The sequence below is a fragment of the Corvus cornix genome, chromosome 12, assembly GCF_000738735.6.
Source record: "Corvus cornix cornix isolate S_Up_H32 chromosome 12, ASM73873v5, whole genome shotgun sequence".
Taxonomy (NCBI): Eukaryota; Metazoa; Chordata; class Aves; order Passeriformes; family Corvidae; genus Corvus; species Corvus cornix.
The window spans coordinates 6,820,094-6,834,392 of NC_046342.1; the positions used below are offsets into that span (position 1 = coordinate 6,820,094).

The 14,299-nt window shown below is 38.0% G+C and overlaps 1 protein-coding gene across 19 annotated transcripts in view; it reads left to right on the forward strand.

Moving 5' to 3' along the window:
- CACNA1D (calcium voltage-gated channel subunit alpha1 D) overlaps positions 1-14,299 on the forward strand; it is a 172,101-nt gene that overhangs the window by 89,452 nt on the left and 68,350 nt on the right. For all 19 annotated transcript variants that reach the window (XM_039558772.1, XM_039558786.1, XM_039558789.1 and 16 more), the window contains exons 9-13: positions 2,094-2,263; positions 10,931-11,018; positions 11,675-11,701; positions 13,239-13,399; positions 13,971-14,196. In XM_039558772.1, the coding sequence (XP_039414706.1) occupies positions 2,094-2,263; positions 10,931-11,018; positions 11,675-11,701; positions 13,239-13,399; positions 13,971-14,196 (672 nt within the window). The remainder of the gene's footprint in view (positions 1-2,093; positions 2,264-10,930; positions 11,019-11,674; positions 11,702-13,238; positions 13,400-13,970; positions 14,197-14,299) is intronic.

The following is a 14,299-nucleotide window of genomic DNA, read 5'->3' on the forward strand; positions in this document are numbered from 1 at the left end:
AATTATTCTTTTTTTTTTTTTTTTTTTGAGCAATTATCTTTCAGAGAGATCTTTAGAGCTCTCTCTTTCTCTGGCATTTTTGTGAGGAGAGGGCTTCTTGCAGGACCTCGTCCTTGGATGGGAGGTGAAGGGTGGCGAATGCAAAGCAAGCACTGGCATTCTTCAGCTTCATTACAGTGCTATCAGATGGAACAGGATGATCCCCATGTGCCAAACTGAAATGCTCTGTTGAATTAAGTCCTCAGCTGTAAAACACGTAGTGCCTGCCTCTTAGCTTTTACAGCAGAAAGCTGTGTAGCTTCTGCAACATAACATTAAAATGACCTGCAGCATCTCTATAGTTGTATGTAAACAGCTTAACACTTAAATTTACTGATGTCCTCTAAACACTGAATTATTTCTCTGATGTGTTTAAAGACTAAAAAGCCAATAAAAATAAATAAGAAACCCCCTGGAGAGATTATGCTTTGCAGTTCTAAATAAATAATGTATGTCACCAAACAGAAATATTATATTGAAAAATGGAGACTTTCTATTATTCTGTTCTGTTTTCATAGGACAACATTTTAAGTGATAATTGTTTCACCTTCTCAAAATATTTTTCTGTCTTATGCTAATTTTCTAATTTTTTCCACTTGAGAAAGGGTATTATTGACTGCTTTAATAAATTTCCCCTTAAAAGTGTATTAATTAGGGAGTATTTTCAGGTGAAATTTTTCAATAAAGAGTTGCAAATTCATAGTAAATGAAATTGCTCTAGCCATTTTTAAAGCTTAATTTAAACCCTAGTGTAAGATTAACAGAGCTAGCAATAGGACAAGGGGTAAACAGCTTAAAACTTAATGAAGGCAGTTTAGATCAGATATTGGGAAGAAATTTTTCCCTGTGAGGGTGGTGAGGCCCTGGCACAGGTTGCCCAGAGGATCTGTGGCTGCCCTATCCCTGGAAGTGTCCAAGGCCAGGTTGGACAGGGCTTGGAGCCACCTGGGCTAGTGCAAGGTGTCCCTGCCCACTGCAGGAACGTGGAATGAGATGAGGTCCCTCCCTGCCCAAACCATTCAATGATTAATATGTTGGAATAAGCTTAACTTTGAATACTGAATTGTATGTACTTGGAATACAGTCCAAAAGATACTTGCCTGCCCCTAATTCTACATATTGATATTCAGGTAAATTGGAATGTGTTTGATCCTTCTAGCAAAAGGGGGTTACTTATTTTTAACCGTGGATCCCATTAAAAGTTGGAACAATGTTGGCACGTGAGGGAGATGTGGTGGGAAAATATACTTGGTAATTGTCTTGTGTTGTGTGTCATTCAGGGAGTCATAGATTTATGGGGTAATTCAGGTTGAAAAAGACCTTAGGAGGCCATTTTATCCAATCTCCTTGTCAAAGAACATGATTTCCTTATTTTTATTATCATTGCAAGATAATTCAAGGATTGATCCTAATAATGAACTAAGCTGGGCAGACAGTCCAATACATTGTCTTGAGATTGGGGCAATGAGATAGAGGATTAATTTTATATAACTGTTTCTGATCTGTGAGAACAGGACTTCTAGGTTGTGTTGCAGGGAGCAAAAGGGCAAAACCCCCAGATTTCCAACAGCTCAGGAGTCTGTGTGTGATATAGTTAAGGGGGAGCCCAGTAGTGGAATTCTGGAATGCTGTATGTTTGGATATGGCCAATGAACTGGATTTTAGAACCAGCTACCAGAATGTTCTTTTCACTGAAACTTAACTGTGAAATTACTTCGTTATTGCAAGTTAGTTTCTGTTTGTAGATAGAAGCAATTTTAAAATCTGTATTGAAGAGCAGGTAACTAAATGGGAGGAATGGACTCTTCCCTTATGAGAAGTGTCAAAAATACTGCTTAATTTTTGATTAAATTATAAAAGCTCTGAAAGTTGAGATGTAATGAGGTAGGGATTTGCCATGACTTCTTTACACCTCTACCTTGTTTTCAAAGCAGCACTCAAATCTTCAGTGTATTTTCTATGTCACTGTGTTAATCTGCAATGTCAAGACTTGGATCAAAATGCTGGGGAGTTTGTCAATCAGTGGTTTTTTTTGCTTTATCTGCATTTGATAGAGAATTTTCCAAAGAAAGGGAAAAAGCCAAGGCCCGAGGGGACTTTCAGAAGCTACGTGAAAAGCAACAGCTTGAAGAAGATCTGAAGGGATATTTAGACTGGATTACTCAGGCAGAAGACATTGACCCCGAGAATGATGAAGAGGCTGATGAAGAAGGCAAGAGGAACAGTATGTATCTTTCCTCTCTACTTCTATGGGGACAGTTTGACTCCTGGGGGTGTTACCCTGCACTGAACCCAGCCTGTCCAGTGCTTTCCCTTCCCCAGTTTGCAGAAGTGTTGGTTGGCAGAGCAGTTGTCTGTTAACGTGGCGATGCTGTCACAGAAGATAATTTGGAGTCTTACAACAAAATTCTGCTTGGGGTGTCCATGCATAAATCACTGTCTGCATTCAGTCACTACTGAGACATAAACTTTGCTTTATTTGTGTTCTGGAAAAAGTTAGTGCAGAGAAGCCATGTGCCACTGTCATTGTAAATCCTTAGAATGTGTTTTCCTGTGGGTGCATGCAAGGGAAATAACAATGCTATAAAGAGCTTAAAAATATGGCCAAAGCTACAGTCAAGAAAAAACCTTGTGCTAATACTGAGGAATTTTTTTGTTGTTTTTAAAGCAGGAAAATTACATTCTGGGCCTTCCTTTTTTGAAATTCAGAAAGCAATATAATATATTTTTTGTTGTCTTAACTGGGTGTGCAATAAATGAAATCTTGTGGGATTTTCACTTGACGCTAAGAAATATCATGTATGATGTATTTATTGGACAGTAGGGTATTATGGACAGGTAATTTATGCTGTAGTGACCCTCTTGTGCTTCTAACCTGAGTCCTAAGATAAAAGAATAAGTTAATTTCGTGATACTATAGCAACTTTAAAAGTTATAATTGTTTTCTATATATCAGAAAATTCTAGTAACAGCAGTATTGTAATGTCATAATTTAGCAGAGGTTATTTTAGCCTCTTTGTCATGTTTGCATAGTAGTAGTTAAAATTCTCATGAGAAGTTTTAGAGCTGTACATAAATAAGAACACAACTTCAGGATGTGGTTACTGATTTAATACTAAGATTAAAATCCAAATTTCAGTATATATTCTAATGTTATATAGCATCTTATTATTAATGTTATACTCTGGATAGCCATGGTATTTTTTCACTTAAATACCATAGAATATTTATAAGGACAAATGGTTTGTCAAAGACAGCCCAGAGTATTATTTTCTGTGTTGAAATAATACATTGTTACCCTTGCTTTTCTTCTAGTTTTGCTAATTTGTTGTGAACTGTTCCTTTAAGTCATGGTACTTTTCAGGTGCAGTAAGTGACAAAAATTACATGGTTTGATATTGAGCTATCTACTTTTAAACTTATCTCTGTATTGCAGAGATGGTTTTTAAAAATACTTGGTTTTCAGTTTCAGAATTTTATTAGTACTTTTGTTCACAATAAAAGCAGAGTGTGGGAGTATGGACGTGTGCTACTGACTGGAAGGACAGTGATTTTCTGAGAAGCTGGAAGGCAACCTGTGTGTTGGTGTTGATCCCAGCATCACTGAAAAGGAATAATTTATGTCTATAGGAAGATGTGTTACACGAATAAAATTTTTATCTAGAACGGAGCAAAAAAGCCAGAGTTCACTGTACTTAGTTATTACTACTAATGTGTGGAAAGAGTACATAAACTGTGGGCTTGAGTACCAGTAGAAAATCCTGAGCCTGAGATATAAAAGATGGCACACTTTATGGAGTAAATACACTTTGTACAAGGCTGCTGTGCAGAATTGTAGGTGATGCTGAATTTGCAGGGTGTTGGATGACTGTGTTGTCAGCTGTGGTGCCAACAGACTTGGTTTACAGGTGAAATCCCAACAACCTTTTTTGTCCTGTTCAAATTGGATGTTTATTAACAGGCTGCAAAAATACCCATTGGCTCTGACATTCCTTAAACAGATTTGGGGTCATACAGATTAAAAAAAATACTTTGCATAGTTGTTGCATTTGAAAGAGCTTTTAGGTCTAAACTGTTAACTGAGGCATAATTTTAGGCTAAGTTAAAGGTTGTAGAAGACTTGCAGAGTGAAAATAGAAGGAAAATAATTAAAATAGCTTTAAGAGAAATGCCAAGAATTTAATTTCAGGCAGACATCTATGTTTTCAGTGGAAATTTCCAGTGAATAGGCAATCTCCTAGCACCCTTGGATTTATGCACATGTCATTAAATATGTGGCTTGGTATTTCATTTTTAATATTAGTTGCAACAACCTGTAAAGGAGGAAGGGTTACTGAATTGCTCCACCTCCTGGCATTCGAGATATTATTAGGAAATAAATTTAGTTGAAATATACTGGTGATGTTTTTCTTGAGCCATCTTGGCAGCATGAGTTAGAGCTGCGTCCCAAGACAGTCAGAATAATAATACTTTTCAGGCTTCTAGGCAACTATGTCCCTTCTTGGAATATCTAAACCTCTGGGTGATCAAGATTACTGCTGATTTATGGTGATGGGAGATTGCCATGGTGTTCTCCAATGATGTAGAAGAGCTCTGGGTTTAGGATACAGAAGATCTCAGTGGCAGGCAAAAGTAGAGATTTAAAAGATGCTTAAGTCAGTGATTAATAGTTTCTCACATAATCCTTTGAAATTGTAGTTGAGGTTCCTGCAATGCCCCGCCCCCTGCATTTTAAAATTTCTAACTAGAGAAGTCATTAAGTCATTTATTTATGGGTTCTATGTATTTGTACATCGCTGTTGCTGATAATGGGCAGGTATTCAATGCTGTTGAATAAAAGAATACCTTTAAATTACTAGACTTATAAACATGCCTTACTGAAAGTTGGAAGTCTTTATTATGAACTAATAGCTGATTATCCTGAAGTCAATGAAAAAACTCCCATTGCCTTCAAAGCACTGCGAATTTAGCTCAAAATGTGAGGATCCGTGAGAGGTGAGGGGTTTAGCTGTGATCAGTTGTGCTGCCGGTGATTTCAGTTTGTTTTGCCTAACCTTGCCTGTGTTGTGTGTACGGACACGTTTTTGTTTTTTGCGTTGCGACTGCTGCCACCTCCCGCGTCACTGCTGGGATTACATGTGCTTCCCCAGGGCTTACACTGGCTGACTTAATGGAAGACAAGAAGAAAAGCAGACTTAGCTGCTTTGGCCGTTCTTCCAATAAACATGGTAAAACGTGTTTGGATTTGCAGTTGAACCTTCTTTTGTGCCAATACTGCATTGGATGTGGTAGCTTTCGGGAGCACAGATTGTTTGCATTTCTATAACCAAGGCATAAACCTCTGTGGCATGGAACCCCTTTGCATGCAGACCTTCCTGCTGGTTGAAGTGCATGTTTGAAACAGAGGTGCTGCTCTACCTCCCTAAAGCAGAGTGTTCAAACCATTCAGATTTCCACTGAAGTGTCTTTGTCTGTGGCTGTTCTTGTTGAAGAATGGGTTTTCTTTTTCAGAAGTCAGGTAAATCAGATCAAAAATGTATTTTGAATTTGGGTGTGAAGAAATTAATAGAAGTGTTTCACAAGTTTTGTAATGCATCATAGTGTAAGCTTAGAACAGCATGATGATAATATTTACTATTTATTTTTGATACTTATGATGTGGAATCTAACAAAACACAACAAGCTTTTGCTGTATCTCCTCTTATTATTGATGATTTTGTTTCTGTAATTTGTTTTATTCGATTTTCCCCACCCACATTGGAGATGGACAGGAGGTTTAGAGTATGATGGTTATTTTCAAATCTGCCTGTTTTAATACTGGCAAATGTCCTGTTTTGACATGAGCACAGTTGCAGTAGTTAGGAGATCTAGTTTTAATCCTACCTGCAACTAAGTTATATGACCAACTGGATTTCTTGCTGTTCCTAACAATCACTATTGCAGCCCAGACTGGGGGGGAAATCTCTCATCCAGTTACTTTAGAGAGTACAGAATTCTAAGTCAGAAATTGCTAGGACCTGATGGACTCATTTGGTACAAACACTGAGCCTGCTTGCAATTATTTGTGCAACTGTTACATATATTGTCTGATAGCTCACGCATCTCCACGTGCCAAACCAGCTTTTCTATCAAAATTGCAAGAAGACAGTTGCAGTTTTACTTTGAACTGTGTATTTCAATGTAGTCCTTAAATGAGGAGGTTCAGGTTCTGATGTCTGTCAGGAAGCAGCCTGGCACTGGCTGAAAACCTCCTGTCACCTGCTGGCAGTGGCTGCTGTCTCACTACTTGTACCTGACCTTGCAAGTCAAAGGCACCCCAGACTCATGGGCACTGACTTGGATTCTTCTTCCTTGCAGGGCCAGGCTCACCTTTTGTGAGTAGGGCTTTTCCAAAGTACAAATTAATGCCCTAAGTTTATTTCTTCCTGAGTTCATGAGATGATTATGCTGATTTGAGGAGTTCAAACTTAGACTGTCTCTGGATTAGAAATACCACCCCAAATATTTTTCTTTGTATTCCCTCTACCTGTGTTTCCATTAAAAACAACATGTCTGTAGAATATGCAACATTCCCAAGGTTCACAGTGCCATTCTTCAGGGTACAAGTGGTTGTTTCAGTGATGCTACAGTAACAAAACCCTGTTATTTTGCTGTCCTTCCACTGCTATGCAGCCAACCTTATATTGCTTTAACGTGGACTGTCTATAAAAAGAGAAAGCCCATAAGAATGATCTACAACAACATTAAACCTGCACTATGGAAAAAGATATCTTGCTACACTATCACACAGAACATCTTCCAAGCAGACTCTCCTTAAAGTGAATTTACCCCGAGGAGCTTCACAGTTAGAAGAGATAGTGCCACTTCTTTCTGAAGTGTTTTCTGGGCATATAGCAGACTTAGGAAAATTTGAGATGAATTTGCAATGATAATGTTGCCACTTTGGGGGTTTGTGGTTTTTTTCACTCTATTTTCCTTTTTGACTATCTCAAAGATTTGGTATAAAGGATTCAGAAAATTCATGTACTAATTTGAGAAAGAATTAGGAAAATTTTGGAGTTTGAGGAATTTGTTGGCTGTTACTAGAAAACAGAAGATGACATTTTTTGAATGACTGATCTAAAATTTTGCCAATTTAAAATAATGCCAAGATTCTCTGCAGTAGCCAATAATGATGAGCTGTGCAGATCACTCCACTTCTGCAGCACTTTTCCTTCAGCACATGTAGCCAGAAGGCTGCCCAACATGCACCAGTGTGACAATGATGTCAGCCTATGGATCAAAAATGCACAGTTGAAGTTGAAACAGGTTAAAATTTTGATCATATACATTCTAGAGGAAAACATTCTAACAATAATACTTGACACCACAATTCAGTAATTCAGGTAGTAATTTAGCCTGCTTCTGGATTCTACAGTGACACTGAATTGTTGTATTTCAGGATTATGGAATTTATTTCTTCTAACTCCAACTGGCGAGGACACATCACTGCTGACAGACAGTGGCTTGCTCTTCACTGTGCATTAGTTATGTTACATCCTGGAGTGGAGTTTGAAATCTCTGCTCCAAAGTCTGAAAACTCCATAGAGTACCTAGTGAATAGAATGGATTGTTTTTCTCGTGTTATATTCTTATCCACAGAAGCAAAATGTGGTAGTTGATGTATTTGACCTGTTTTCTATACACTCAGGAAAGTATTAAGCTGCATGCTGTATGGGTTGCTTATATTGTCTAATGCAAGCATTCTTTTGTTTGAAACCAGTTACCTTAATTGAAGAGATTATTAGATCTAGAAATCTAGATAATCTTTCCAGAAGAATGCCAGTGAAATAAGGGCAAAAGGTGAATAAAGAAAAGAGAAAAAGATTCTCTGCAGTAGCCAATAATGATGAGCTGTGCAGATCACTCCACTTCTGCAGCACTTTTCCTTCAGCATGTGTAACCAGAAGGCTGCCCAACATGCACCAGTGTGACAATGACATCAGCCTATGAATATTCCTTTGAATACTGGGGTGCCAGTTTATAGATCTCAGTGCTGACCGTGCTGAGATAAATCCCTCAAAAGTTCATTGTGTGCTGTGTTTGCCTCATGGACACCACCTGCCCTTATGGAGCTGTGGCCGTGGAATTGAGTCTCTTTGAGACCTGCCAGGTTGCTTGCATTAGCAGAGTGGATGTGGACATGCAGTGCTGCTGTTTTCTTCTGGCTAAAGACCTGATGACTTGCTGGCATTGCTGGAGCTGGTCTTCCACACGGTGCCTTTCTCAGTGCTTCTGTCAAGTTTTAATTTTGACATATAAGTTGCAGGATAATGACAGCTGAGTTTCTAACGTGAATTGGTTCTTTTTTTCCTTTTCTGTTTGTAATACAGCACCTGCAAGTCACTAATAGAGATGGAGCAACAGCCCTGTGGTGTCTGAAACACAGTAACATTCTGATGTATTCAGTAATTAGCAGAACTGACATTCGCTTCAATAGGGACAAAGATATTTTTCTTTGTTCTTTTTCTTCACACAATCCTGTTCAAAAGGGGCTGGTATTTCTTACTGTGGGCTAACACATCAAGTCTGGGTAGACTTGAGTTAAAATTACCGTACTTTACATTTACATGCATTTGCATTGCCTACATTAAATGTAGTTTTTTTGACACTGAGTGACACTTTATGAAGAATTGCATTCTAGGCACTGGTTTTATTTCAGGGGAAGGAAGGGTTGATAAATTTGAAATAAAAGTGTGAGACACGCTCCACATATGCAATAATTGTGGAAGTAGGCCTAGCTGTGTTTTCCTGGAAGCTCTTAATAGCATGTGAAACAAGACTTCTGCACTCATATTTTGCAGTTGTTCATTGCAAGTGCTGAAATGTTCATCCTTAGGTGACTGTACTGCTGAGTTTTCTAACACCATTCAAGTCACCTGGCACAAGGCAACCAGTTCAGTTCTTTATCACACAGGGAAACACATTGCATTTATTGCAAAAGACCATGGCATTTTAAAATCAAAATTCTTCCTTCTGAAGCCCTGAGACTATGTTTGAAATAATTTTGTGGGTTTTTTTTTCTTTAACCCTTTGAAATTTTAATAGTTGAATTTGAACATCAAAGTTTTTTTCTTCACTTTTCAATGAAATTCCTTTTGAAGTCTGACTGTAAGCTGTGAAGTTCTTACAGGACGAGCAAAAATCATTATTTTAAAACTGATCTATGAAGGGAAGCATGATATTAGAATTAAGGCACTTGCAGGTGCTAACCAGAGATGTTTAATATATAAAGCAATTACAGTAATATTTTAAAAGGATCATCAGAACAGAAGAACCTTGTGAAAGAAGGTTTTGCTGTGCTTACTGCCTGAAGTGCTTTGTTTATTCAAACACCTGCATGGACATTTTGGATCTTTGTTATGCCACTTTGTTTAACATTTCATGTAACAGTGACTTGCTTATGGGGACAGATTCTCAGCTGTTGCAAACGGTAGCTGAGCACCTGGCCTGCAAAAACCTGTCAATCTCCAACTTGGATGGGATTGATGGGCACAGAAACCAAACCAGCACTTCCCACTTCCCTGTATCTTCATGTCGGTGTTGAGGCAATACAGAGGCTGTGCAGAGAGACTGTTTCTAGCACTTCTCACTTTGTACCTGATTTGTAGACAAATCAGAAAATTCAGGGCCCGATTCTTAAATCTCATTTATATCATCCTTTAGGCTACCAAAATAGTGAGATTTTCCTATTGGAAGTTGGCAGTGTGGCCCTTCTGCCCTCAGTACTCTCAGTGCACAGACATGGACTTAAACCCTTCCCAACAAACCAAACCAAACCAACCAAACAAGCAAACCATCAAAACAGTGGAAGGTACACACCAGAATACCTTTAGAATGCTCTGTTTTTCTTTTGTTCTTGCTGTTTTACAGTAATTTCAGTGCATCTTCCACCTCTTATGTTTCCTACTATATGGTATTTCTATTGTATAGACCAGCAACATTAATTTACTCTTTTCTTGTTCCTGAGGTTTTCCTTTCATGCTTGCTTTGCAGACATGGAAGCAGTGCTCTCCCCTAGGAATTACTGCGAACTTTGGCTGTTCATAATTTCCTAACACTTTTTGACATACGGTGTCCTCCCTCTGTATTTCAGTTGATTTGAAGATAAATGGTGATGACCCAGCTGAAAATGAGTTTTGTCTAAAAACCATTAGCTACAATTGCTAACTACTCAGTGATCATTCACTATATTTATAGTAATTCACTGTGTGGCAAATGTAATTGTCCCCCTTTTATTAGTAGTAATTTTCATCATGCTTTGAAGTACCATTCTCCCATTCCCAGTGTTCCTGCCTGCTGCTCACACAGTATTTGCAGGCACATTTACTTTCTGGCATCCTGCCTTGATAATTCATAATGTCAGTAAAAGCAAAGAGTGGTCAGTGTGACCAGGATGTGATAGTTCCTACTTTCAGGAGAAGTTTGATGATATTTCTTGGAATCAGTGAGCTTGTTAACAGCACTTCAATTGAAAAGCACCTCCAAAGTGTTAGCAGAATATGTCTCAAAATGAAAAGTCACAGAATCTATCTCAGCTTAATTTTTTTACTGGGGTAGCATATTCTTTGTACAAACCTCCTCTACTTTGTATTCTGTAGAAAACTGTAAGCAATTACCTAGAATCATTGAAAACAAACAAACAAACAAAAGCCACCATTCACTCCGGAATTCTGTTTGCTTCCTTTTGGTGGGAGAGGAGGACTGGTGAAGTGTCTGACTTCATCTATGACTCCTCAGATCTTCCAAGCTCTCAGCAGACCTGGAGGCATTCTTGCTGTAGGCCAGGAGATGCCGTGCTGGGCAATGCCTTGCTTGGTGCTGAGTCTAAGGCAGTTGTGTTTCCCCACAGCGAGCATGCCCACCAGCGAGACCGAGTCTGTGAACACGGAGAACGTCAGCGGGGAAGGGGAGAGCCCGGCGTGCTGTGGGAGTTTGTGGTGAGTGCACGGATGGTTGTCAAGTACCCATCTCAGCATTTCAAAGGGTCGTTCTTTCCCCACTCTTTATTTAGCCAAAAGAGCTTTGAAATAGTCAAGCGTTGTATGGCACTTGCAGGAGTTTGATATTAGAAATTATTAGAGTATTAAGGCTCTAATTCTCAGATTAAAAAGATATTAAACAATTCAACTCAACTTGCTTTTCCTAAAACCTTTTATAAAATATAATTATAAGAAAATAATGGAAATTTCTAATGACATGTAAAAACAAATATTTTCTGTTAGATTGTGTGTGACCCGGAGAATATGTATGTTTTAGACAATAACTGAACGTATAGGAGTATTTCTATAACCCGAGGTGTTCACTATTTATTTGCTCAGATTTTCGTGACTTCCAGGCAGCTTCTGCATGTTTATTCAAGGTTTATTTACTGAGTTTTAAAGAAGATTTCCTTTCTTTCACTAAGAAAATTTGTAAGGCTTTAGAAATGGTATTTCAGAGAATAAATAACAGACGAAAGAATTTCGGCATTCATTATGCATTTTGATAGAAGTTTGTTTTGTGTATATGTAATGCCAATGGTAAATTCTAAAGAAAATGAATTTGTTAATTACTTTTTCCCCATTCTTAAAAATGTATTTTCCTTTTCTTCTAGTCAAACCATCTCAAAATCCAAGTTCAGGTCAGTATTTTCCCCTTATAATCACATTCTAAGGTAAATGCAAAATCTCGGTCCAATTCTCACTCTTCTGGGCTGACCCTCGCTCCAGCTTCTGGAATGTTACTCTGCAATGTCAGTACTGTGTGTTTGAGCACAAAGTAAGTCAGCCCATAACTTATCAAGGATATTGTTTTGACTTTAATGTCAAAATGCCTTTGGATCAAAATAGAAAATGCTTTTCTTTGCAAGCTCGCCTACCTGCTGCACTACAAGTCAAAATACAAGTTAATCTTTGGGAGCATGCCTTTACTTGTAGCAATCTAATGGAGAAACTTCCTGCTATTCTCCTTTTAAATTTTTGTTTTATTTCTGTGGTCTGTTTACATATGCCTATGTTATTCATGCACATTCATATGTGTACCAGTTAGCTGTACTTTATTGTCACTGGTTCTTCACATCTTTTTGGGGAAAATGAAAAAATGGCCCTATTGGCTTCAGAAAGCTTGCAGTTATACAGTTTGATCCTGCTTGTGAATCTTATAAGTAGAGATAACCCAACATTATTATTCTTGTCTCATGGAATTCAATGATAGGATGTTCTGTAAGTGTAAAAAAAAAGTCAGTTCAACCTACCCAGGGAGTGAGCCATCCTGCTGATGGCCGTGGGCACAGCCCTTGTAGCAGGGGATTGGCAAGATAAGAATGTTCTTGAATACCATGTTGATTTAGGTCAGGACAGGATATTTTTCCTTTATATGGCTGGAATACTGCAAAGGTTTGAAACATCTTTGTACTGATACCTAAACCAGTATTAATTTCCATTATTGCAAGGACAAATTTAAGGTGCATAAAGAAAACTCAGTTAATGCTTGAACACAGTTCCCAGAAGTGAAGCAGAGAAATCTAGTTTTATGAGTCCAAAGATATATCCTCACTTGTGATTCCAACCCATAACTAGGCAGAGCCTCGACTTGTCACTCTTATTTATTTCACAGACATTTGCCCACTGACACAATTTCAGGGTACATCAGTAGAAAGCTCTAGGAGTTACTGAGGAAGATTTCTGATGGTATAGGGTAGGTTTCTAAAAGATGACCCTAGCATTCCTATTCTGTTTAATCCTGCCAGAATTCTCTTTGTGGTCTAACTCAAAGCTTACATTTTCACACTGAATTTAATTTGAATTCTGATTTGATTCATTGACTTTTCTTTATTGCTATTAAGTGTATGGGGCCTTGGAAAGATAGATATATTTTGCTACTCAATGAAATGTTAAATGCAGCTTAATCTAATTATGTCACAGGCAATTTGAGTCTCCAAATGTTGTGGTTTACATTTAGAAATCTATAAGGAAATATGAAAAAAAGGAATAACACGTTAGCAGTCCCTAATCTGCAACTGGTAATGATTTACACAGCTATTAAGTATTATACACATATTTATGAAAATACACCTGCTCACACATACACACTTGCACTGTTTTCTACACAGAAGAAACTCTCCTTAAGTTCATGTGTTTTCCATATAATAATAAATTTATTTTTATTTGAACTTTCAGTCGACGCTGGCGTCGCTGGAACCGATTTAACAGAAGAAAATGTAGGGCTGCAGTAAAATCTGTCACATTTTATTGGCTTGTTATTGTCTTGGTCTTTTTGAACACATTAACTATCTCATCAGAGCATTACAATCAACCTGACTGGCTGACCCAGATCCAAGGTACAGTCAAAAATTATTTGTCCTGGTCTTGACTATAGATAGTTGTGCTCTATCAGTGGCTACTTTTGTACTTTGCCATTTTGTTGTTTGCTGTCTGAAGGATATTCAGCCCAGCCAAAGGGAGATACAAGAAACAACTGAATGTGGTCTTTGATTTCCACAGCTGTAACACAGCTTAGTAACACAGACCTGACAATGCTAAATTGTAAATACCTGTACTTTTATCATGAAACCGTGCTTGAAAGATGAGGAGGAAGTGGGAACTGGCACAGCAGAACTTGCTGTGGGCTGGTTGCTTAAGTTACAGTGTGGACTCAAGCTGTGAGCTGAGGAACCGTGAACTGCACAACAGATTGGAAAGATGAATAGTTTATAGCTGGCAGGAAGCTTTACCTCCTTGCATAACTTTTGCCACTTAAGCATCAACTACAGTCCAACATAAAAAAAGCAGTACTTCCTTTTTAAGCAAAAAGCTGCAAACTCATATAGAAAGTATAGTGCTAATATGTTAAAATAAAAATGGAATCTATGAGGCAATTCAGAATCTTTTTTCTTTAATATTTTGTTCCAGATATCGCAAATAAAGTTCTTCTGGCTTTATTCACCTGTGAAATGTTAGTAAAGATGTACAGCTTGGGCCTACAGGCTTATTTTGTTTCTCTCTTTAACCGCTTTGATTGCTTCGTTGTTTGTGGTGGCATTGTTGAAACCATTTTGGTGGAGTTGGAAATTATGTCACCCCTTGGAATTTCAGTGTTTCGCTGTGTTCGTCTCCTGCGTATTTTTAAAGTAACCAGGTAAGATTATCTGATACTGCTAATTCTAAGGATAGCTGAAGAGTGATCAGCAATTGTTTTGTAATACTTCATCATGCACTGCTCTTTTACTGTTTTGTTTGGG